This window comes from Podarcis muralis, chromosome 15 (assembly GCF_964188315.1).
Source record: "Podarcis muralis chromosome 15, rPodMur119.hap1.1, whole genome shotgun sequence".
Lineage (NCBI taxonomy): Eukaryota > Metazoa > Chordata > Lepidosauria > Squamata > Lacertidae > Podarcis > Podarcis muralis.
Window position 1 is genome coordinate 2,096,957 of NC_135669.1, and position 23,502 is coordinate 2,120,458.

The 23,502-nt window shown below is 43.1% G+C and overlaps 2 protein-coding genes across 6 annotated transcripts in view; one reads left to right on the plus strand and one right to left on the minus strand.

Moving 5' to 3' along the window:
* The window catches only part of POLR3D (RNA polymerase III subunit D), a 54,495-nt gene that overhangs the window by 23,949 nt on the left and 7,044 nt on the right, over positions 1 to 23,502 (plus strand). Inside the window, exon 9 of one of the 2 annotated variants that reach the window (XM_077919324.1) lies at positions 20,309 to 20,709. The exons of the other annotated variant lie outside the window; for it this stretch is intronic. Coding sequence (XP_077775450.1) covers positions 20,309 to 20,326 — 18 coding nt within the window. The 3' untranslated portion in view covers positions 20,327 to 20,709. Of the gene's footprint in view, positions 1 to 20,308; positions 20,710 to 23,502 lie in introns of those variants that run through there. 2 annotated transcript variants of the gene reach the window in all.
* Positions 4,716 to 23,502, minus strand: part of LOC114585808 (outer mitochondrial transmembrane helix translocase) — a 46,063-nt gene continuing 27,276 nt past the window's right edge. For 3 of the 4 annotated variants that reach the window (XM_077919326.1, XM_028708692.2, XM_028708693.2), the window contains exons 5-10: positions 21,901 to 22,101; positions 16,292 to 16,398; positions 15,375 to 15,464; positions 8,859 to 8,909; positions 7,996 to 8,171; positions 4,716 to 5,496 (exon numbers count right to left, since the gene is read on the minus strand). In XM_077919326.1, coding sequence (XP_077775452.1) covers positions 5,370 to 5,496; positions 7,996 to 8,171; positions 8,859 to 8,909; positions 15,375 to 15,464; positions 16,292 to 16,398; positions 21,901 to 22,101 — 752 coding nt within the window. In that variant the 3' untranslated portion in view covers positions 4,716 to 5,369. The remainder of the gene's footprint in view (positions 5,497 to 7,995; positions 8,172 to 8,858; positions 8,910 to 15,374; positions 15,465 to 16,291; positions 16,399 to 21,900; positions 22,102 to 23,502) is intronic. The other variant, XM_028708696.2, reaches the window with a different exon arrangement.

The following is a 23,502-nucleotide window of genomic DNA, read 5'->3' on the forward strand; positions in this document are numbered from 1 at the left end:
TCATTCTCGCCATGTCTGCTTTAGCAAGCCAAGTTTTGAGGTCCTCAATTTCATCCTTGTTCGATTCAGCACCTTCATCAAGTTTGGCCTTGAGAGTTTGCTTCTCTGCAAGTGCACTTTCTAGGCAGTTCTCCTTCTCCTCTAACACAGCCTCAAGGCGGACCACCTCATTCTTGGAAGCTCACACTTTAAGCTCTGTTGCCATCGTGTTTTATCCTTTCTTTATCCTGGGAATTTCTCCTCAATTCACTCATGGCATTTTCCAGCTCTTGGTTTTTCAGCTTCAAGCTCTCTTGCTCTCTTTCAAGAGCCACAGACTCATCAGTGAATATGTTCTCCTTCAGCTCTCTGGGCTCACATATCAGCTGCTCTTTCTCTAGTCGCAGGTTTTCTAGTTCTACTTTTAAGGCTTTTTGTCCTGTGAGAGCATTATCCCTCTCATCTGCTAGGATTTCACAAAGCATGACAGAATCTGCAAAACTCTGGAAGAGCATTTTTTCTTTTTCTTTTAGTGCTATATGTTCACTCCTGAGGAATGAAGATTCTCCCTTGGAATCCAGTGCTGCTGCCTCAGCATCACTGAGAGCCTACTTCATTTATTCCATTTCGGCCCCCGAGTTACTCAAAATCTTTTTTAGCTCACTAACATTGTTTTCCAGTCCTTCAATTTTATTCTTTTGCTCCTTGATCTGCAAGTCTTTTGACATTACTTCCTCCAAACCAACCTCAGATTTTGGAATCTTATTCTTCAGGAATTGTAACACTGGCTGTCATCCATTGATCTTCATATTCTGAAACCTCTGAGGATACAGACTCTCAACTCTGCTGGACAAGGCAAAGACCTTTTAAACTGTTTGGCTTTTGGGGAAAAGCTTCCCGGGAGACACTCCCCTCCTTCCTGGTTTATTGTTCTTGGTCCGCAGGTCACTCTACTCCTCTGTCAAACCTTGAACTCTTCCGATGATGCAGAAGTTGACATCACCAGCATCTCAGTAAGAATCCTTACTTTCTCCTCCTCCTTTTGAAGAGCATTCTTCTCTGAAACGATCTGTGCCAGTTCTTTTATGCGTTGTTTCAGGTTCTGCTTGAGCTATCCGTCTCTTTGCTTTCAATTATCATTTGGAAGATTATATGCGAATGGCTGCTTCCTTTATTCATTTTCGTCTCCCCAAAGTTGTTTGCCAGACACAGACAGGATCCCGTTGTCTGGTCACCCAAGCTCTTACTGGGTCTGATCAGTCCAGTGAAGAGTGGTGCGTATGGATCTGTGTGCATGGATGTGTGTATGAGTGCATATTCCCTGTCTTGACTTTACTTTTTAAACAATAATACACTATTATAGAGAAATCTAATATTGGTTGTCTGAGGTTTATTTGTGCCTTCCCTGGAGCACACTGGGTCTCATCTAGGTTAAAACACCTAAACAAATTAAAAGAACCTAAATGGGGATAACAAAATCAGTGGTTAATTCCACTGCTTTACTGCTTGGCATTTTGCAGTGAGAATCCTTTCTCCCACTGAAAACTTGGGATGAAAGGTTGCAGAATATTCTAAGCTATCTGTCTTCAGCTTTAAATTTATAGATCTGTTTAGTGTTGTGATTCTAGTTCCGCCTCTAGCTGTGCAAGATTCTTTGTGATTGCCTGCTTTGGCCGTACCTAGACCCCCACAATTTCACCAGCACTTCTGTGGGGCTTCTGCTCCTCTTCCAGAAGTTGTTGGCGCTTTTCCTTTCAAGAATGCCTCAAGAGAAAAAGGAAACTGTCACCATTTGGAAGTTGCAATGGTAAAGGAGGTATGTGCTGATAACCCATAGGACGCATTTAATGATGCAAGTTGTCTTTGATATACCGTGCCGTCTGAAGAGCCTTCATATTCAGCGTTCCTCCCTGAACCCCTTTCCGGCCAATGAGTATTAGGCATACAGGGTTGACCAGGACTACAGTGATGGCATGGGTGCAGCTGTCTCCATTGTCCCCATACAGCTTGGTCCGGAGATCCATGGTGTATTGATGGGCATCAGTATAGAGGTTGTCACGTATGACCAGACACTTGAGCCCACCAAGGGTCAACCCTTGTGTGAGGAGGATGTCTCTGTTCCTGTCAATGAGAGCTTGGATCTCTGGCTTGGTCACTCTGGCCAATATGCCACTTCGGTGAGCACCTAGGAGTTGCTGTTGAGCTATAGAGACAACTGCTGCATCCCAGCAAATCCCATCTCTCATGATGCTGTTGATATACCTCTGCCAGACAGTCATTTTGTGATTTAAGAGTCTGTTATGGTAAGATGGTAAGAACTGCAGCCAGTTGAGTAGGAGGGATAAAGACAAGCTCTCCTTTTAGGGGTAGGTTGCTTCTTTAGAATCTCTAGTTGGATGTTGGTCATTAGATGAGCAGGAGCTGTTATGTGTCCTTTCTGTCCATCGCATGTGCCTGGGAAGACGAGTGTTGTAGGCTGAAGCAGTAGGATGGTGATTACTTACAGAGAGTGTTTCCTTCTAGCATTGATGTACGTGTCTTTTGGTGTCTCAGCCAAGGATAGCTTGTGATCAAGTTTTTGGGCACAAAAAGTCTCCTGCAGCAGTCTCCTTGATGCCACCTATCAGTAGTCACTGCTGGCAGTAAACACCTCCTTTTCATAACCTTTTTGCTCCTTGCTCTAGAACTCTGGAAGCAGTTAGAGTCTTTCTGGTTGTGATGTCATAATGTTTGTGTCTCCTGGACAAATCAGGTTGGCCTGTCTTGCTTTACTGCTTACATATTATAAATATTAAGTGGTTTAGAAATCCTTCTAAATTAATAAAATTAAATATTCTAGGGTCATTTGTTGTTTTCTATACATCCCATTGCATTTTGTAGCCAGTGAACACTTAGAGGCAACCATTTTGCTGCACATCTGCATTCAATAACCTGTACAGTGGTATCTCGGGTTACATATGCTTCAGGTTACAGACTTCACTAACTCAGAAATAGTACCTCGAGTTAAGAACTTTGCTTCAGGATGAGAACAGAAATCGTGCTCCAGTGGCGCGGCAGCAGCAGGAGGCCCCATTAGTTAAAGTGGTGCTTCAGGTTAAGAACAGTTTCAGTTTAAGAACGGACCTCCGGAACAAATTAACATTTTCCTTACCACTTGGCAGAATGATACAAGTGGCTTTCCCTATTCTGATTTACGTTGATTTTAATCTGATTCTAAGCTGTATTTCAGTCGATTGCTGGATTTTATGTTTTAATGTATTATATATTTTAATGTTAGCCTCCCTGAGCCCAGTTTGGGCGGGATATAAATAGCTTATTATTATTATTATTATTATTATTATTATTATTATTATTATTATTATTATTATTATTATTTGCAAACCATGGTAAGCTGCCTATATGTAAAAGGTATTGCCGTATTTTTCGCTCTATAACACGCACCTGACCATAACACGCACATTGTTTTTAGAGGAGGAAAACAAGGGAAAAAACATTCTGAATGAAACAGTGGATGTATCATTTTTGTGCTTCATGCTGTGGCCACAGACATGTGATCTGATGGTGAATTTGGGGTGACCCAATGCAAAAATCCTGAGAATTCCTGTGGATCCATGCTTTGTAACCACGTTTTTGCACCATTGTGGCCCCAGGCAACAGTGGGTGCGTGATGTTTTGGGTGCAGGCTGTAGCCATGGACATGCTATGTGATCTGATGGTGAATTTGGGGTGACCCAATGCAAAGATCGTGAGGATCCATGTGGATCCATGCTTTTTAACCACGTTTTTGCACCATTGCAGCCCCAGGCAACAGTGGGTGCGTGATTTTTTTGGTGCAGGCTGTAGCCATGGACATGCTATGTGATCTGATGGTGAATTTGGGGTGACCCAATGCAAAGATCCTGAGGATCCATGTTGATCTATGCTTTGTAACCACATTTTAAGTGGGGAGCGAAGGAAAAACAAAGAAGGGACATGAGAGGGGTGTGCAGAGAAGCAGCTGGCTAAGAATGCTGGAGAGGGATTTAACGGGTGGGAGGAAAGAAAGGCAAAAGTTCCCCCCCAAGCCAGCCATCTCTCTCTCTCTCTCTCTCTCTCTCTCTCTCTCTCTCTCTCTCTCTCTCCCTCCCTCCCTCCCTCCCTCCCCCCTCTCTCTCCCTCCCCCCTCTCTCTCCCTCTCCCTCCCCCCCTCTCCCTCTCCCTCCCCCACTCTCTCTCCCTCTCCCCCAGCAGCACCGGAGCACAGAGAGGAATTAGAAAGAACGACACTCTGCTTGCCTGGAGGGGAGGGGCTTTCCCTGCTCTTTGTTCCGTTTCAGCAATCACAGCAACGAAACAGAGAAGGGTGGGCAGTAAGACCCTGAGGCAGAATGCAGGAAAGCAGCCACTTCCTCTTTTCAGGTTTCCCTTCTCCGTGACTCGCGATTTGACTTTTGCTTGATTTTTTGGCTCCAGGGACCACACATTCGCTCTATAACACGCACAGACATTTCCCCTTCCTTTTTAGGAGAAAAAATCTGCGTGTTATAGAGGGAAAAATACGGTAAGTGCAGAGGCCAAGTACAGCAAGCGCAGGGGATGTGGCCTTCCCCAACTGCTTACATGCTGTGGTGCATAATTTGTCAGCTATGAGCACTTGAAGCATAATCTAAAGTAAAAAAGCAGGAATAATCCAGACTCCAAACCCGTCATGAGGCACCAGATTTCAGTGTGAGAAGGAAGCAGCCAAGACAAAAAAAGGCAATGAAATATTTCCAGTTCTGTATTTCTAGGTTTTAAATGCTTTTGTGTATGAACATGTAGAGGAGATGAGCTACCTAAAAAAAGACTTCTTTTGTAAAGAGCCATGTGCACAGATGTTCAGGACGGCTCAGCCAGCAAACTTGGAACAGAAATAAATACTTGCTTGGTCCTAGGCATTTGCTTTAGTGCCCTCTTGTCTTATGAGTAGGTCTACTTTATAAGCATACCTTGCCACTCACTTACACAATAATAGCTCCAAATTGGGTTTTACTGGTGGTTGTCCTTTCTCACTTGTATTACACGGCTCCCCTCATCTTACAACCTCTAGAAAAGCTGTGACACGCCCCTCCCCCCACAAATGTTAACTGCGCTGACTTCTTTCTTTTGACATGAGTTTCTCCATTCCTACCTGTTATGTCCCACTCCACCCAAGGTGGCTGTGCTTGGCCCAGATTCCCTTTCCTTTCACCTTTCCTCCTAACCTAAGTGCTGAGCCTGTGTTCTGCGACTATCTCTCGATCATCTCACACATATACATATACAGCCTTTGCCTCCAGCCTAGTAAAAATACAGTGAACAGTCAATCGAACCTCTGGGAACCCTATTCTAAGTTGATGGTCTCCAGTCTCTCAGCTACATGGTCCAGCAGCTTAGTCCAAAGCCGGTTCTTCTAGTGTCGGCACAGCAGTCGACGCACCCTTGGACTCCTCCATCTTCTCTAGGGCAAACAACAAGTCAAGCTGGGTCAGTGGTCGCAACCGTTCCTCTTCCAAGTCACTGGATGCAAAATAAATAAGTCAACTGCCTGTTGGTTCTTTTGTCTCTGCCCACAGTTCTTTGCTCCCCAAAATGCCTGCCATCATCTTCCATTGAATCTTCAGTGTTTTTCCCAAGTTTATTGAGTCTGTGGGTTCTAGATTAGTTTTATTTTACACTTTTTGGTTTCAAATTGCCTTGATTTAGGAACATAGGAAGCTGCCTCCTACCAGGTCAGAATATTTGTCTAGCTGAGTATTGTCTACTCTGACTGGCACAAGGTCCCAGGCAGAGAGAGATGGTTCTCATCTCCTGTCTCCTGATCCTTTTAACTGCAGGTGCCAAGTGTGGAACCTGGGACTTCTCACATGCAAAGCATGTGTGCTTTACCATTAACCTATGACACCTCTACTATTTCTTGATGTGCTGTGACTTGGTTCTGTTTTGCTTTTTGTAAACTGTTTCTGAAATCTATTAAAATAGAAATAAATGTTATAGAATGGCAGAGCTGAAATGACCATTGGACTCATTTCAGCAGTACCATTCCAAGCACAATGGCAATAATGGACTCCACCACTAAACTTGGGGCCCCTTCTAACATTTCCTGGTTATTAATGGAGATGCTGTAGGAGGAAGAAGAAACCTGTGTCTCTAGAAGCTGGCCTCCATCATCCTTATTAGCCATGCTGGTGGGGGCTGATGGGAACTGGAATCCAACAACATCTGGAGGGGCACAGTTCCCCCCTCCCTGGGCTAAAGCATGGCTCCTCTTGCCCTGCTTGATAATAGTGAGCAGAGCCCTAGCTCAGTAGTGCCTATGCTTTGCCTGCAAAAGATCCCCAGTTCAGTCCCTAGCTGTAAAAGACACCTGTCTGAAATGCTGCTGCCATGGTCATTGTGCCCTGTAAACACAGCAGAGCTAGATGGATATCTGACTGGATTTCAGACCATTTTCTACGTTTCTAATACTGCCCACCGTGCAGGTTTGTTGTAAGGATCCTAACACAACTCCTGGGTTCCTCCAGATCTATGGAGGAATAACAGCAGCATGAGAAGGAACTGCAGCAGAGGCTTCTCCTACATGGCCTCAGATTTCCACAGGAAGCAACTTTTATATAGGAACTGCTCCTGCACTGCTAAACGTAAAGTTGAAAAGAGCTCTATAAACAGTTACCGTATGTTAATTTAAAGTCACCTTTTCATAAGTATGTCACAAATGAAAAGAAACCAACTTTTTATCAACTGATGGATTATCCATATGAGAACTGGTGCCTTATGGAGATTGGCATGGAGTTGTCTCCCCTACACAGGATAGGATTTCAGAGGAAAAGATTACAAGTTCACAAGGCAAACAGCCCAATTCTTTTCAAAAATTGATTGAGAAGTTAGAACTTGTAGATATTTGGAGATATAAGAATGGAGATGCTAAAGAATTTACACACATGAAAGATGCAGATCACATTCAAGACTGGACATGGCTTGGTTGTCTAAAACGTTGACCACAGAGGTGTATAAAGTCAGCATCTTACCAAAGACATTTTCAGACCATAACCCTGTCATTTGAGACTTTTAAAAGATTAGATTAAGTAGCTGTTTTATTTCAGTGTGTTATAAAAATATACTTCATAATGGGTGTGAACTTTTGTATATTTTTGAATAAGTATCAATAAATAAATTTTAAAAGCGGGATCACCTTTTCAGTCTTCTGCAATTTAGCCCTCCTCCATTGCACTGATAGACTTGCTTAGATGTATGGATTTCATTTGGACAATTGGAGTTTAACCCATATTTTCATACTTCTGAAAGTCCATGGCCCAAATAATTTGAGCCCAGAACCTTCTGGTTATCAATTCATCCTATTTGTATAATTTAAGTTCTTTTGTAAGTATACAGATAAAATTCAAAACTGTAGACAATAAAACACTAAAACTTGGATAAGCACAGCAGCTAAAACAATTTAAAATGAATATAAAAATGGGATGTGCAAGGTTTTGATATTCCAGATAGATGTATGTATTAAAATTAAGGGATCTGGGAGAACAAAGGCTACATACATAACATGCATTTAAAGCTCCTCTCTCCTCTCCTCCTAAGCTTGGGAACTAGTTTGGTAAGATACTGGGAATGGTAGCTCTGTGATGGGTAAACCCAAGATTGGGGGGTGGGGAGGAGTTTTAAATGCATGGTGTATATGCAGCCAAAGGCTTTACCTGGCACAAAGAAAACCACCTCCGAGGTGCCAGGTGAGCCTCTCTGAAGCCTGCATTCCCTAAGTGGGAGGCCAGCAAGGAAGGGCTCACTCTGGTCATGACTCAGTTCACTTCTATCAGGTGAGAAAACCCAGAGAAGTGCATCCGATAAAGATCTCAAGACCTAGGCATGTATGCATGACCAAAAAAAACCATCTTTCATTCAGAGCATTCTCTGTTAAAACGAGCAGGGCAAATGAGGCTGAGAAACAGACCCAGAACTATGAAAAGTTAGAAGCAAAGAGGGACGGGAGCTGAGTGAAACTCCTACCTTTCTTCCCCACTGTCTGTATCGTGGAGCATCCAAGCAATCTGCTTCATTTGTTGCTTGCGGACATAATCACGAACACGATACATGGCAGCATCCCGGCACAATTCCCGCAGGTCACTTCCTGAGTAACCTTTTGTTTTCTCAGCCAGCTCTTTCAAGTTCACAGCATTGCTCATCTGTTTCAAAGGCAAAGGATCGCGAGTCACACATGTTCCCTAGGCAACTCTGTGGTAGTACTGACAGCTGCACAGCCTTGAATCTGTCTGGGTAAACATCTATGACTTGGCTGATCTTAATAAATTTAGTGTTATGCTGTGCTGCTGATTTGGGGGGGGCATGTTTGCATACATGTGTAAATAGGAATTAACTGAGCTGCTTGCATATTTGGACTTTCCAAGAGCATATCTGTGGGGTTCATCACAATGAGCTCCTGCACTTAAAAATTATCCCACCTTCCCCTAATCACTGTGGGTTAAACCACAGAGCCTAGGACTTGCCGATCAGAAGGTCGGCGGTTCGAATCCCCGCGACGGGGTGAGCTCCAGTTGCTCGGTCCCTGCTCCTGACAACCTAGCAGTTCAAAAGCATGTCAAAGTGCAAGTAGATAAATAGGTACCGCTTCGACGGGAAGGTAAACAGTGTTTCCGTGCACTGCTCTGGTTCGCCAGAAGCGGCTTAATCATGCTGGCCACATGACCCAGAAGCTGTACGCCGGCTCCCTCAGCCAATAAAGCGAGATGAGCGTCGCAATCCCAGAGGCGGCCACGACTGGACCTAATGGTCAGGGGTCCCTTTAACTTTACCTTTTACCCATAATCAGGCTGCAATTGGGGGGGGTATGGCAGGGAGAGAGGGAAACTTACATTTTCTCCAGCAAGGATGAGCTTCAGAATATCCTGCCGCTGCCTTTGTGTCTAACAGAAGAAACAGCAGAAGAGAATGAGACCGGTATGCTTTGATCTGGAGGTGGACCTAAGAACTGGCCAAGGCACATGATACAGCAACCTTACTGAAGCTAAACAGATCTGGGTCTGGTCTGTGCCTGGATGGAAAACTCCTTGGAAGCCCAGGTGTGCCACAGTGGGTTTCATGAAAGGCAGGATAGGAATTAAGAGGGAGGTCTTTGGGGACAAACCAGATTACATCTCCAGAAATGTACTGTCGCTGACAAGAGAGTGATCTGTACTTGTATAGTGCTTCCAGGTGTTCAGAGCACTTTACAGGGCTTACCTGGTTGTAACCTGTGGCCCCAGATCTCGGACTCCAGCTCCATCAGCCCCAGCCAACATGGTCAGTAATTCAGCCGCATCTGGGGAGGCCACACTTTCTCCACCCCCTGAATTAAATCAATCCTAATTGATGATATTTTGATTGAATATTGGAGTAAATAGCCTCATTTTGCATAGGAATAAACCAATAGTTTTTAAGAAGGAAGTGTACTGGTATGTATTGCAGCAGATGTGATCCCAGAAACGGCATTTCCTCCTGGGTGTCAGAGAAGGAGGCAATGCCAATGGACTTAACACCCTGGCTTCTTTCTGAGCCATTAATCATACTCCTGAGTTTGCACATAATGGGCAGCTTTGGTGAACAGCTGAGTCATGGCTTGGGAAGGAAAAGGTACATGAACCTCATGCATATCCTGCCTTATGAAGCAGGAACTAGTCGTGTCATGGGTTGAAAGCCAGTTAAGGTATACATGCATCTACTAACAGTGCAATCCTGTACATGTTGACTCAGAAGAAAGTCTCCACTGAGCTTAGTGGGTCTTTTTACTCTCAAGTAATTGTGTAGAGGTGAAGGCTTTATGCTTGTGCTTGCAATTAAAAAAACATAAAATATGGGCGGAATATGTAACAATGTGTCTAGAATAGAATGCTGAGCTGATATTTGAAGTACATTCAGAAAGGCCATGCGGATTTGTAAGAATCTGAAAGCAATATTACTGCAAGCAATAGCCTCCAGAAGATCAAAAGAGACTACGAGGCTCTGGGCAGGAAAATGAAGCAATTAAATGCACAAATTGTCATCTCATCTGTCCTCCCAGTTGAACAACGTGGCCCAGGGAGAGAGGGAAAAATAGTGGAAGTGAACAGCTGGCTTCGCAAATGGTGTAAACAGGAACGGTTTGGATTCTTAGATCACGGACTGCAGTTTCTTGAAGATGGACTTCTGGCAAGCGATGGGCTGCACCTCACAGCGGTTGGGAGGAATGTTTTTGCCAAAAATCTCAGAAACCTCATCAGGAGGGCTTTAAACTGACTAATGTGGGGGAGGGAGACAGTGCTCCTGAAGGTAGGAGTCTATCAATTGATGAAGATGATCATCCAAATGTCATAGACCAAATGGAGCAAACAGCACGCAGACCTAGTGGTGGGAGGAAAAAATCCTTAAATAAGAGACACGGGGGAATGATTAATGGACTTCAATGTCTGTACACTAATGTGCAAAGCATGGGAAATAAACAAGATGAGCTTGAGCTCTTGGTACAGCAAACTAAATATGACATAATAGGCATCACTGAAACCTGGTGGGATAAGTCCCACGATTGGAATGTAATAATGGAGGGATACAATCTATTTCAGAGAAACAGACCAGACATGAAAGGAGGAGGAGTGGCGTTATATGTCAGGGATGTGTATACCTGTGAAGAGATCCAAGATTTAGAACCTCAAAGCCAAAGTGAGAGCATTTGGGTCAAAATTAAGGGAGAGAAGAATAACAGAGACCTCATTGTGGGAGTTTACTATAGATCCCCAAGCCAAACGGAGGACATAGATGATGCCTTCCTGGAACAGATGGCCAAGCATGCAAAAGGAAGGGAGATAGTAGTAATGGGGGACTTCAATTACCCGGATATTTGTTGGATGTCAAACTCAGCCAAGAGCATAAGGTCAAACAGATTCCTCACTAGCCTTGCAGACAACTTCGTTGTCCAGAAAGTGGGAGAAGCAACAAGAGGAACAGCCATTTTAGATCTGGTCCTAACCAATGTTGATGACCTGGTTAGTGGGGTAGAAGTGGAAGGATCATTAGGCGCGAGTGATCATGCTCTTCTGAAGTTTACTATACAGCGGAAAGGAGCAGCCAAGCTAAGAGGGAGATAGTAAAAGCACAACTTCAGGCAATACCAATGAGACGGAAACATGGAAGGTGCCTAAAGAAGCCAGGGTGGCTATCTAAAGAACTTTTAACTGAGTTAAGATTAAAAAAGGATGTGTACAAAAAATGGAAAAGGGGGGAAACCACCAAAGAGGAATTCAAACAAATAGCCAGCACATGTAGACACAAAGTCAGAAAAGCTAAAGCACAGAATGAACTCAGGCTTGCTAGAGAGGTTAAAAGCAACAAAAAAGGCTTTTATGGGTATGTCCGTAGCAAAAGGAAGAACAAAGAAACAGTGGGGTCACTCAGAGGAGAAGATGGTGAAATGCAAACAGGGGACACAGAAAGGGCTGAACTCCTCAATGCCTTCTTTGCCCCAGTCTTCTCCGATAAAGAAAACAATGCCCGACCTGAAGAATTTGGAGCAAATGATTCAGCAGAGGAAACACAGCCCAGAATAACTAAGGAGATAGTACAAGAATACTTGGCTAGTTTAGATGTATTCAAGTCTCCAGGGCCAGATGAACTGCATCCAAGAGTATTAAAAGAACTGGCAGATGTGATCTCAGAACCACTGGCAGTCATCTTTGAGAATTCCTGGAGAACAGGCGAAGTCCCGGCAGACTGGAGGAGGGCACATGTTGTCCCTATTTTCAAAAAGGGGAAAAGAGAGGACCCAAATAATTACCGCCCAGTCAGTCTGACATCAATACCAGGGAAGATTCTGGAGCAGATCATTAAGCAAACAGTCTGTGAGCACCTAGAAAGGAATGCTGTGATCACCAGTAGTCAGCATGGATTTCTGAAAAATAAGTCATGTCAGACTAACCTGATCTCGTTTTTTGACAGAATTACAAGCCTGGTAGATGAAGGGAACGCAGTGGATGTAGCCTACCTTGATTTCAGCAAGGCATTCGACAAGGTGCCCCATGATATTCTTGTAAAGAAGGTGGTAAAATGCGGCCTTGACTATGCTACCACTCAGTGGATTTGTAACTGGCTGACTGACCGAACCCAAAGGGTGCTCATCAATGGTTCCTCTTCATCCTGGAGAAGAGTGACTAGTGGGGTGCCACAGGGTTCTGTCTTGGGCCCGGTCTTATTCAACATCTTTATCAACGACTTGGATGATGGACTCAAGGGCATCCTGATCAAATTTGCAGATGACACCAAACTGGGAGGGGTGGCTAACACCCCAGAGGACAGGATCACACTTCAAAACGACCTTGACAGATTAGAGAACTGGGCCAAAACAAACAAGATGAACTTTAACAGGGAGAAATGTAAAGTATTGCACTTGGGCAAAAAAAATGAGCGGCACAAATACAAGATGGGGGACACCTGGCTTGAGAGCAGTACATGTGAAAAGGATCTAGGAGTCTTGGTTGACCACAAACTTGACATGAGCCAACAGTGTGACACGGCAGCTAAAAAAGCCAATGCAATTCTGGGCTGCATCAATAGGAGTATAGCATCTAGATCAAGGGAAGTAATAGTGCCACTGTATTCTGCTCTGGTCAGACCTCACCTGGAGTACTGTGTCCAGTTCTGGGCACCACAGTTCAAGAAGGACACTGACAAACTGGAACGTGGAGGGCAACCAAAATGGTCAAAGGCCTGGAAACGATGCCTTATGAGGAACGGCTAAGGGAGCTGGGCATGTTTAGCCTGGAGAAGAGGAGGTTAAGGGGTGATATGATAGCCATGTTCAACTATATAAAAGGATGTCATATAGAGGAGGGAGAAAGGTTGTTTTCTGCTGCTCCAGAGAAGCGGACATGGAGCAATGGATCCAAACTACAAGAAAGAAGATTCCACCTAAACATTAGGAAGAACTTCCTGACAGTAAGAGCTGTTCGACAGTGGAACTTGCTGCCAAGGCATGTGGTGGAGTCTCCTTCTTTGGAGGTCTTTAAGCAGAGGCTTGACAACCATATGTCAGGAGTGCTCTGATGGTGTTTCCTGCTTGGCAGGGGGTTGGACTCGATGGCCCTTGTGGTCTATTCCAACTCTATGATTCTATTAAAGGGTGTGTGTCAGGAAGAAGTCAAGATCACAATGGGTGAGGAGGGAGATAGTCAGATATTCAAAAAGATCATGGCTTTGTCAGTGGCAGACCTTGGGGTCTCAAATTTCAGTGGCATCCTGCATGATGCCAAAATTCAGTGCCTCCCATGCTCCATTCTAAATAATAGTTTCAGCGAACACAGTGACACCCCTGAGGCTCCGTGCCCAGTGCACTCCCCATAATCTGCATCCAGCGCCATCTTTACCTGGGGGTGCAAGAGGTGTGGGGCACCTGGGCTCCAAATTCTGGGGGCACCAGGCACTCACTGCTGAAGCCGCCCAAGCTCTTAACTAGCTACGTGTTATGAAATAATTCATCATTTTGATCAAGCTAGAAAAACAAAATACATATATACCTAGGTATTACCGAAATGTATACCTACTGTTTCACTAAAGGACTTCGACTTTGTGCGCTCATTTACCAAAGATGCGCCGTGCCAGCGGCGGTGCTTGTCATTCACAATGGCGGCGCTTGTCAGACGAGCCAGCGGCAACACTTGTCATTCTCAAGAGCGCCGTGCACGCGACATTAACTCTTACAAAATATTATGTTACGTATTGCACTGAGCTGCTATGCAGCACCTTTGACACGACTGATCTCGTGCTGCCTGCCTGCCGGCTGCAATAAACACACAAGACGTAACCGGCTGTACGTTTGAAAAAATAATGTATACTATTCATTGTATTGAATTGTAGATTTCAACAGAAGTGACTCAAAGTTCAATGAAAAAAGTAGAAGACCCAGTGGGTCAGTTCATTCTCTAATCCGTTTATGCATAAGGTCCATATATGTGAAAGTGTCTATTCCACCTGCCTGTTCACAAAGTCCAACAATCCACATGAAAGGTTGTTGCAGTTCCACAGAATCCTTTCACAGAGTCTAAGACAAGGATTTCTGGAATATTTGGACAGTGGATCTTATAGCATAATCCTGTATAGCACAGCTGCTGTCCTGTGATATCATATATGAGTTTGCCCAAGACAGCGAAACAAGGCTAATATTCCGGAAATATTCAATACAATGAATAGTATATATTATTTTTTCAAACGTACAGCCAGTTACGTCTTGTGTGTTTATTGAATATGTTTCACGTAACCAGAGGTTTGTTGTTCTTTAGTGCCTGCCGGCTGCAGGCAAACCCCACGAGATCAGTCGTGTCAAAGGTGCCGCTGACCCCGAGTGAAACTTTTCAAATTGCATTTTAATTTCATCACTTACAGTTCAAATTCGTTTGGAGAAATTGTTTTTAAAAAGTGTGGCGTCTGGCATTAGCATAATAAAAGTTAATTTGGGGGCTAAACTAAATTTGGGGGCGCTGGGCGAATCTTTGCACCCTGGTGGCGCATATGCTAAAGACCGCCCCGTCTGCCTCCGGCTTTGTTTCGTCTTTTGGGGGAGACTTCCTTTTATACAAGGACATTTTATTCAGGCATCATACCAGCTGGGTAGCTGCTATGATGAGCTAAATAAATAATGCAAGTATATCAGCCAGTTTTTGCAAGCACAAGAAGATTCTAGCATAAGAAGACAAGAAGATCTATAGAAGATAAGACTTTGAAGATCTGCCTGCACTGCAAAATTGTCTGCCTGCTTCAGTGGTCAAGCAATGCCTTGGACTGGTCAGAAAAGACTCACTTCTGCCTGAATATGGGAGGATCAGCCACTCCCCTTTCCTGAAGGTGTACTTTAGGTTGCAATGAGCCATCTTTGAACACGAATTGTATCCTCTGTTGTGGATGAAGCATTGTACCTCAGTAAAATGGAGCTGCACCTTTCCCTCCTTTTGCAGTCTGGATTTCACTTCCTGAACTCTTATAAAGCCTCATACTGATCTATGTTGATGCTTACATAAAATTGCAGTCTTAAGTGATCTTTTGTGGGGCTGTTGCATCTCCCGGTGGGGACACTGATCATTTGGAAAAGTTAATTTATTTTTTTCATTTTTTATTTTTTACTGGAGGGACTTCTACTCTGTCCTTCAATACCATTCCTAGACCAGCTGGACACATGTTTAATTGCCTTGTTTTCTAGCACTTGGACCAGGAAGCATTTCTTAATTGTGTTCTGGCTGCTATGCAGTGATTTCTCTGGCATCTTCCTCAAGCATAACCCAATCAATATTGAACTGGAAATCTCACTGTGCAATAGCAGAGGTGGACATGGAGCAGGTGTGAGCTGGATTTATTAGAAGGGAAGGTTTGCTTACAGGCAGGCCAATCTGGAAGGTAGTTGGCATTCTCCTCAGGATGGCTGGATCTACATCTTGTGGTCTGTTGGTTGCTCCTAGCACCATTACCTGAAACACAATTGGACCGTGATGGCCATTGATTGATCTTGTGTTTTAACTGATCAGTTAAATTTGCGTATGATTGCATATGAATAAAACTATATGAATAAAACAATGTTACTCATACTCAGAGTAGACCTATTGAGGTTAAGTCACAGGTCCATTTATTTCAGTGGGTCTACTTCAAGTTAAACTTACTGCAGGTGTCCCCCACTTGCCCGTGATTGACTCATGTGCAAACATGTATTCACACGGTGCCCCCAAATAAAGAAATAAGTAATTTGATTCAAACCTGGAAATGGCCAGAGAGAGCTGGAGAGTATTCGTGACTTGTAAGAAGTCTCCCCTCAGAGCCTGAAGAGGACTTCAGTGAGGGTGGGGGAAGCCCCAAAGAGACCGGAGGTGCAGTGCGGCTTTGTTTAGGCTGCTCAGCCTCTGTGGCTAGCAGCTGACATGCGGGGTAGCACAGCAGCCACTGCAGCCACCACTTTCCCCTGCATCCTCCAGGCTCCGAGCTTCAACTCTAGTTGTGGCTATTTTTAGATACAGTATTTTTTGTCTGGATTGGAGAGAGTGTGGCAGAGAGGGCGTTTAAAGGGTGTTTAAGGGTGTTCCCCACTTATGCAATTTTTGCTTATGCACACAGGGGCCCAGAATGTAACCCCAGTGTAAGTGGAAGGAACACCTGTACTCTTTTTTTAAAATAAGAAAGCATACTTTTTAGGTGACCCATGCATGGAGCAGGCGTCACCTTAGAAGAGGCAAATGTATAACAGGAGGGAAGGAGCACTGGTTGCCCCTGGCTTTTTTGCATCAACTGACCTAGGTGGTGGTACCTGGCAATTGGTTCCAGTCTCCAGACCATCCCAAAGGCTCATAAACTCTGCTTTCATCATGGCAGTGGCTTCATGGTCAGCTTCGGAGCGGTTCCTCAAGAAGGCATCTGACAGGAGGGAGAAAAAGAACAGTTTAGCAAAAGCACTGGGCTTCTGTCCTTTCCCTGTGCTGGTGTCTGTTTTGACACCCATCTCTTAAATTGCTATCTTGGCAACATTTTCATTCATATTATAAAGAATGCTGAAATGCAGTGGAATTCTGGTTCTTTCTAGGTCATCAGTGATTTCATTTGGAAGAACAAAAAAATTTCCTTCCAGTAGCACCTTAAAGACCAACTAAGTTAGTTCTTGGTATGAGCTTTCGTGTGCATGCACACTTCTTCAGATACACATCTTCATTTGGAAGGTCCTACATGTTTGCAGATCTCTCTGCCCTGTTATGAATGGTCGCTGGCAAGAGCAAGAGGGAGAAGAACATGGTCAATTGAATCAGGAACCTGCTACCAGTGGCTGCTAGGTATGATGGCTATGCTGTACCTCTGCTGCAATATGTCTTAAAATACTAGCTGCTAGGAACTGCAGGTGGGGCGGGTGTGTTGCACTCAGAATCCACATGCATATTATAATAATAATAATAATAATAATAATAATAATAATAATAATAATAATAATAATAATAATAATATTTGTGCAGGCCTCACATGGGCATCTGGTGAACCACTGTGAGAACAGAGCGCTGGAACAGATGAGCCTTTGGCCTGAACAAGAAGGGCTCTTCTTACGTCCTTATGCCACCTTTAATCTTGGGCAGAATCGCCCCAATCCCTCTTCCTTCTAGGAACCACAGAGAGGAAGCCCACTCTGTCCTGGTTTAGGGGAGTGATTAGTGCTTTTGTGAAATCAACAGCCATTACACCAATATTCACCAGCCTCCATTCTGACCAGTTTCCATACCTAGCAACCAACATACTTCACCATAAGGAAAGTGGCAAAGACTGGCATGTTTAAGAGATGTACAACTGGGTGATCAAGTATGGATGCGAATCTGGAGAGGTGAGCAATAAGCAGCCCTTGTTCACTGCTGCAGCCCATATTAATCCTTAGCATTTGGTGGACATTTTGATAGTTTTTCAGGAGTTCTTGCTAATATTTCCAGTTGCAATTAAGGAGATGGGAGATACAGGCTTCTGTCTTGTTTTTGTCTTCTGCTTCAATGGGTATCTTGCTTCCTTACACCATCAGTTGCCCCAACTATGTAAGCAGGAGACTTGGAACCATTGATGAGTTTTCCTAAAGCCTGATGAAATCTGAGATTTACAAGCAGTGGTATCTGCTGGTTTTAGCTACATTGGGTACATTTATTTAGAAGAAGTGTTTGTGCTAGAAAAATCACAGCCTCCTACCACTGAGCTACACCCCTTCCTCCTTCTAGATCACGGGTAGGCAAACTAGCCCGAGGGCTGGATCCGGCCCAATCACCTTCTAAATTCGGCCCGTGTATTTTTACATGAGTAGAATGTGTTTAAAATGCATCTCTGGGTTATTTGTGGGGCCTAGGAATTCATTTACCACCACCCCCGAAATATATTCCGGCCCCCCACAAGGTCTGAGGGACAGTGGACCGGCCCCCTGCTGAAAAAGTTGACCCCTGTTCTAGACTGTACAGCGCAGACTTCCGGTCTGTTGCAGACCAAGAAGGAGAGTGGATTTAGGTCTCCGGGGAAAGTCCGATTTCGTAGAGAAATTGGGGTCACGCAAAGGTGCTGTGGACTCCTAACAACCCCGAAAGCTTCGTTTCAGGTGTTGGGTACCCAGCTGCGCTCAGGAGCGTTCTCTCCACCGTCCGAATCGCTCCTTAAAGGAGTGGAGAAGACTGGTGAGATTGAGATGCAAGCACTAAGGAGTCATCTAACTCTGAAACGAAGCCTCAGGCTCCTATGGGACAGAGTGACAGATTTTCCATGATATTTATAATTGAATCTAAAATTGAATGAAGAGTGAAAGTAGTGGACTAAATTAGTGGAAGATTCAGCAAAGTAGTGAGGTGAAAATAAGGAGCTTAGAGAGACTTTAAAGTGAATGACTTTACTTCCAAAGTGTAACGTTTGTATAAATTTCCCTACAGCGGGTCCTGATCGTATTGGGATTTAATACGGACGTCCTGCCTATCTGACACTTAAAGACTTATTCTATTTGGGGAGGGGAGAAGACCCCTTTGAATTACCGTATTTTTCGCCCTATAGGACGCACTTTTTCCCCTCCAAAAATGAAGGGGAAATCTGTGTGCGTCCTATGGGGCGAATGCAGGCTTTCACTGAAGAGCGAGAGGGGTTGGTGCATACCGACCCCTCTCGCTCTCCAGGCTTCAGTAAGCTATCAGCAAGTCTGGGGAGCTCGCAGGAGTTCCCGCAGGGCTGCCTAGGCTGCGGATAGCAGCCTGTTGCACGGAGCACAGGGCACACTGAAGCAGAGCGCCCCGCGCTTCGGGCAGATATCCGCAGCCTAGGGAGCCCTGCGGGAGTTTCTGATAGAGAAAAAAGTATGACTGAATCAACCAATAACATACAAGATTTTGGGGAAAAAATAATAATGAAGGAATTCTTATACCCCACAAATAACCCCGAGATGCATTTTAAATAAAAGGACACATTCTACTCTACTTGGACCGTTCCTGGGCCGGACTTAGAAGGCGACTGGGCCGGATTCAGCCCCCGGGCCTTAGTTTGCCTACCCATGGGTTAACATCTAAATCTAAAAATATAAATTTATTTAAAGACAATTACACACCGGTTTGGAATGGAATTAGAAGTGTGGGGAAGAATTAATTTATCAGCGATTAAAATGAATGTGCTACCCAAAATGATATTTTTATTTTAGTCAATACCAATTATAAGTGGTGTAAGTATTTTTAAGGAATGGCAAAAAATAATAACAAAATTTGTCTGGCAAGGGAAGAAACCAAGAATAAAGAATAAGATACTTACAGATGCCAAAGAGAGAGGGGGTTTCTCCCTACCAGATTTGAAATGATATTATGAAGCTTCTTGTCTTTGTTGGATAAGAGATTGGATATTGCTAAAAATACAGATTTATTAGATTTGGAAGGATTTGATAACAGATTTGGGTGGCATGCATACTTATGGTATGAAAAAGTTAAAGGTTTTCTGAACCACATACTGTAATCCGAAAAATCAATCTATGAGGTTTGGAATAGATACAAGAATTTATTAGAACAGAAAACAACTTGGAGGCTTTTAACGCTAGAAGCGACAACTGTTAAAAAGTTAACTATGGAGGAGAAGTGGGCCACCCATGGAGATTTGTGAATAGAAACAGACAATCGATGGAAATTGAAACCCTTTGAGGAGATAAAAGAGTTAGTAAACAATTGGTTGCATTATTGTCAAATAAATGAAGTGTTTAGAGAAGATAAAAATAAAAATGGATTTGAAGCTATAAGATCTAGATTTGAAATAGATTTATTAAGCAATAAAATAAAAATATTGTAAAAAATGTGTAAGTTACTGTTGGAATGGCATACAAAAGATGAAGAAAATCTGTAATGATACATTATATATTGGTGATACACATTGATGATACACTAATGATACATTATATATTGGGCATAATATAATACTAGAAGATTGGGTAAGATGGTTGAAAGATGAAATAAATTTAACTGCTTGTAGCTCATTAAAATAGCTCATTAAATGAAAATTATGTGTAGCTCATTAAATGAAAATTATGTGTAGATGGTACCTAACACCAGGGAAATTAGCAAAAATGTATAGAACAAATAATTTATGTTGGAAATGTAAAGAAAAAGAGGGAAATTTTTATCATATGTGGTGGGTATGTAAGAAGGTGAAAGCTTTCTGGGAAATGATATATAATGAACTTTTTTAAATATTGAAATATTGAATATTGAAATATATATATAAGCATAAGTTTTTCTATTAGGTGTAGTAGATAGGGAAATACACAAGCAGGATAAAATATTATTTTTATATGCAACAGCCGCAGCAAGAATATTAGTAGCCCAAAGATGGAAGCAAGAAGAGTTACCGATGAAAGAAGAGTGGCAGATGAAGCTATTAGACTTTGCAGAAATGGCAAAGCTGACGGGGAAAATCCAGAATCAGCAGGACCAGGCATTTCAGAAAGATTGGAAGAAATTTATGATATATTTGGAAGACAACTGTAAACAGTTAACATCGCTAGTAGGGTTATAAGAAATTGTGTAAGGATGAAATTATCATTTATTGTTAAATACAGTTAATTAAGTAATTTTAAAAGGATATAATTTAATAACAAGAAGAAATACAGGAAAATGCAGTATATTGAGATTAAATTTGAAAACCAGTTGTCGGGGAGGAGGGAAATCACAGGCTCATTAAGCCAAATGTTTTATTTGTGCAAAATATAGTGTCATGCAAGAAAATATTTGTAAAAACCAATAAAAATTGTTTTATAAAAAATAGATTGTACAGTGCAATCCTATATAAGTATGTCTACTCAGAATTCAGAAGTCCTACTGAATTCAATGCTGTTAACTCTAAGAAAAGTGGGTATATCATTGCAGCCTTAGCCTGCTGTAGCAAAAACAGCAATGTTGCAACACTTTAAAGATTAATCTGCTCATTTATATATCTCTTTTCCTCCCAAAGGAGCCCAGGGTTCCAAACACACAAGGGATAAAATAAAGAATCTAAAAATAATTCCATTACAGACGTAGACTGGGAAAGAGTTCTACTTAAAAGGCTTGTGAAAGAGCAGGGTCTTTACTAGGCACACAGTAGGCAAGCACATTCTTTATTACAGTCCAGAGACCTGCAGAAACAGCTCTTAAAGCAGGAATACATAGAAAATATTCCAGGAGAGTCACTGTGTTTTATCCGCAGCATGTTTATTTCTAATTCTTATTACCTCTGAGAGAAATTTTGCCACAGCCAGGGTAATAATTTGTCATATCTTTGAGAAGATACTTGATAGTAGGTTTCAGAATTCCCAGGTAAATTTGCCATTAACATTTTAATTAATTGATCCCTGGCTTGTTTATACAGCCCGCAGTGTAGTAAGATAAGCTTCATACAATCTACAGCTTCTTGGCCTTTTGACTAAAATCAAGTGTAGTCTTCAGTAGGCATTGAAAACATGGGTAGTCTGTGCCTAATATTGAACAGGAGGGAATTCCAAAGGGTAGGAGCCGCAACACTAGAGGCCTGATTCCTATCTTCTGCAGTCTGAACCACTGGAGAAGGTGGTATCTGCAGGAGGCCCTCACCTGCAGAGCACAGTGACTGACTGGGTAGAGAAGGAGCAAGGGGGTCTTTTACTCCTTTTCCTTACCTTTGCAGGATGTTTGAGCATTATTAGAGCCATCTAACCAGTGGTTGTTAGAAGAAACAGAACACTGGCCCAGGTGGCTCTTTAGCCTGATATGACAGAGCAATTCTTACCTTTATATGTTCAAGAAAGGAAGGGAAGGAGGAATTGGCTGGGAGACTGAGAGTGAAAAAGAGATCTAGGAGTGACTTAAGAGTAAGGAGAGGCAACCATGGCAGAGGACGCTGGTGTTGGGATATGGGAGGAAGGGATACAAACATTACCTATTTCATCTATGAAAATGATGCAGGGCTGAAGCTTGGTTGCCAGTGAGAAGACGGCAGCTGTGAGCTTCTGTGACTCTCCATACCATTTGTCCGTCAGCGTAGATGCTTGCAGGTTGATGAACCTGCATCCTGAAGCCTGGGCTGTTGCTTTGGCAAGAAGGGTTTTCCCACAACCCGGAGGGCCATAAAGTAAGACACCTGGTAGCAAGGAAAAACCCATCAGCACAGGTTCACAGTCTACCTCCCTTTTTTATGTGAGAAGTTCATCCCCACTTTCTGATTGTATTATAAAGCCCACCAGGAACAATTTTCTAATTCAAAGATTGCCAGCCCTCTGGGGCTCATGGGCAGATGTGCAGATCAGAGAAACTTGTGGGCATTGTACATACCACAATCATGCACACAAGCCACACGCATATGTCTACACAGCAAATACTTGCACACTCCCCCAACCATTAGGCTTGGAAAATGTGCTTCTCTCCCCACCCCACCCCAGCCTAGTTAGAGAGTGGTCTTCTTGCAGAGGGCAGCTGGGGAGGCAAAAGATAAGCATTCCTCCCCGGCTGCCATCTCCAGGAAGATCTCTCGCTCCACACACAACAATTAGGCTTGACCCTCCCATCAGGCAAGGTGAGGTGACCATCTCAGGGCAGCAGATCCCAATGTAGATCTTCATTCACCCTTTCTTCCCTAGCAGGGAGGGGGACACTATTTAGTGGTTTGTCTCAGGTGCCAAAATCTGTTTTGTGAGGTGGGCATTTCAGAACAGGAGAAGGGAGAGTTGACACCCCCCTTGGGAAAAGGCTTCTATTGTCTATAACAGAATGCTTCTTTCAAGCCGAACTCCAGCATTGCAAGGAAAGGGACCCTGCAGGCTTCAGGGAAACCTCTGCAGGCACATTTGTGCCCATGTGCACTGCACCAACAACTCATATTCTTTTAAAAAAAAGAAAAAGATATTTATTAAAATTTCAACATTTTACAAAAAAAGGGGAAAAAATAAAAAAGAAAATACAAAGTAAAAACAGTTAAAAACAAATCAGTTTTTCCAAATCTTATCTTTCATTTGCTTGTTTCCCTGACCTCCTCACACCTCCCTTTTTTGTATTCCAGTTCAATTAGTTAGTTCAGCAAATCCTTTCCCTCTTTGATTTTATCTTAATCTTTTATCTTAATATATTATAGCTTTATATTATCACCTGTTAACAAACCATTTTATATATTCCTTTATAACATTGCTACTAAAAACCCCTTAACTTCAATCCAACATCATTCTAACATTCATTAATTTTGCAGTGTTTCTGTAAATAGTCTTTAAATTTCTTCCAATCTTCTTCCACCGACTCTTCTCCCTGGTCTCAGATTCTGCCAGTCATTTCCGCCAGTTCCATATAGTCCATCACCTTCATCTGCCATTCTTCCAGAGTGGGTAAATCTTGTGTCTTCCAATACTTTGCAATGAGTATTCTTGCTGCTGTTGTAGCGTACATAAAGAAAGTTCTATCCTTCTTTGGCACCAATTGGCCGACCATGCCCAGGAGAAAGGCCTCTGGTTTCTTCAGGAAGGTATATTTAAATACCTTTTTCATTTCGTTATAG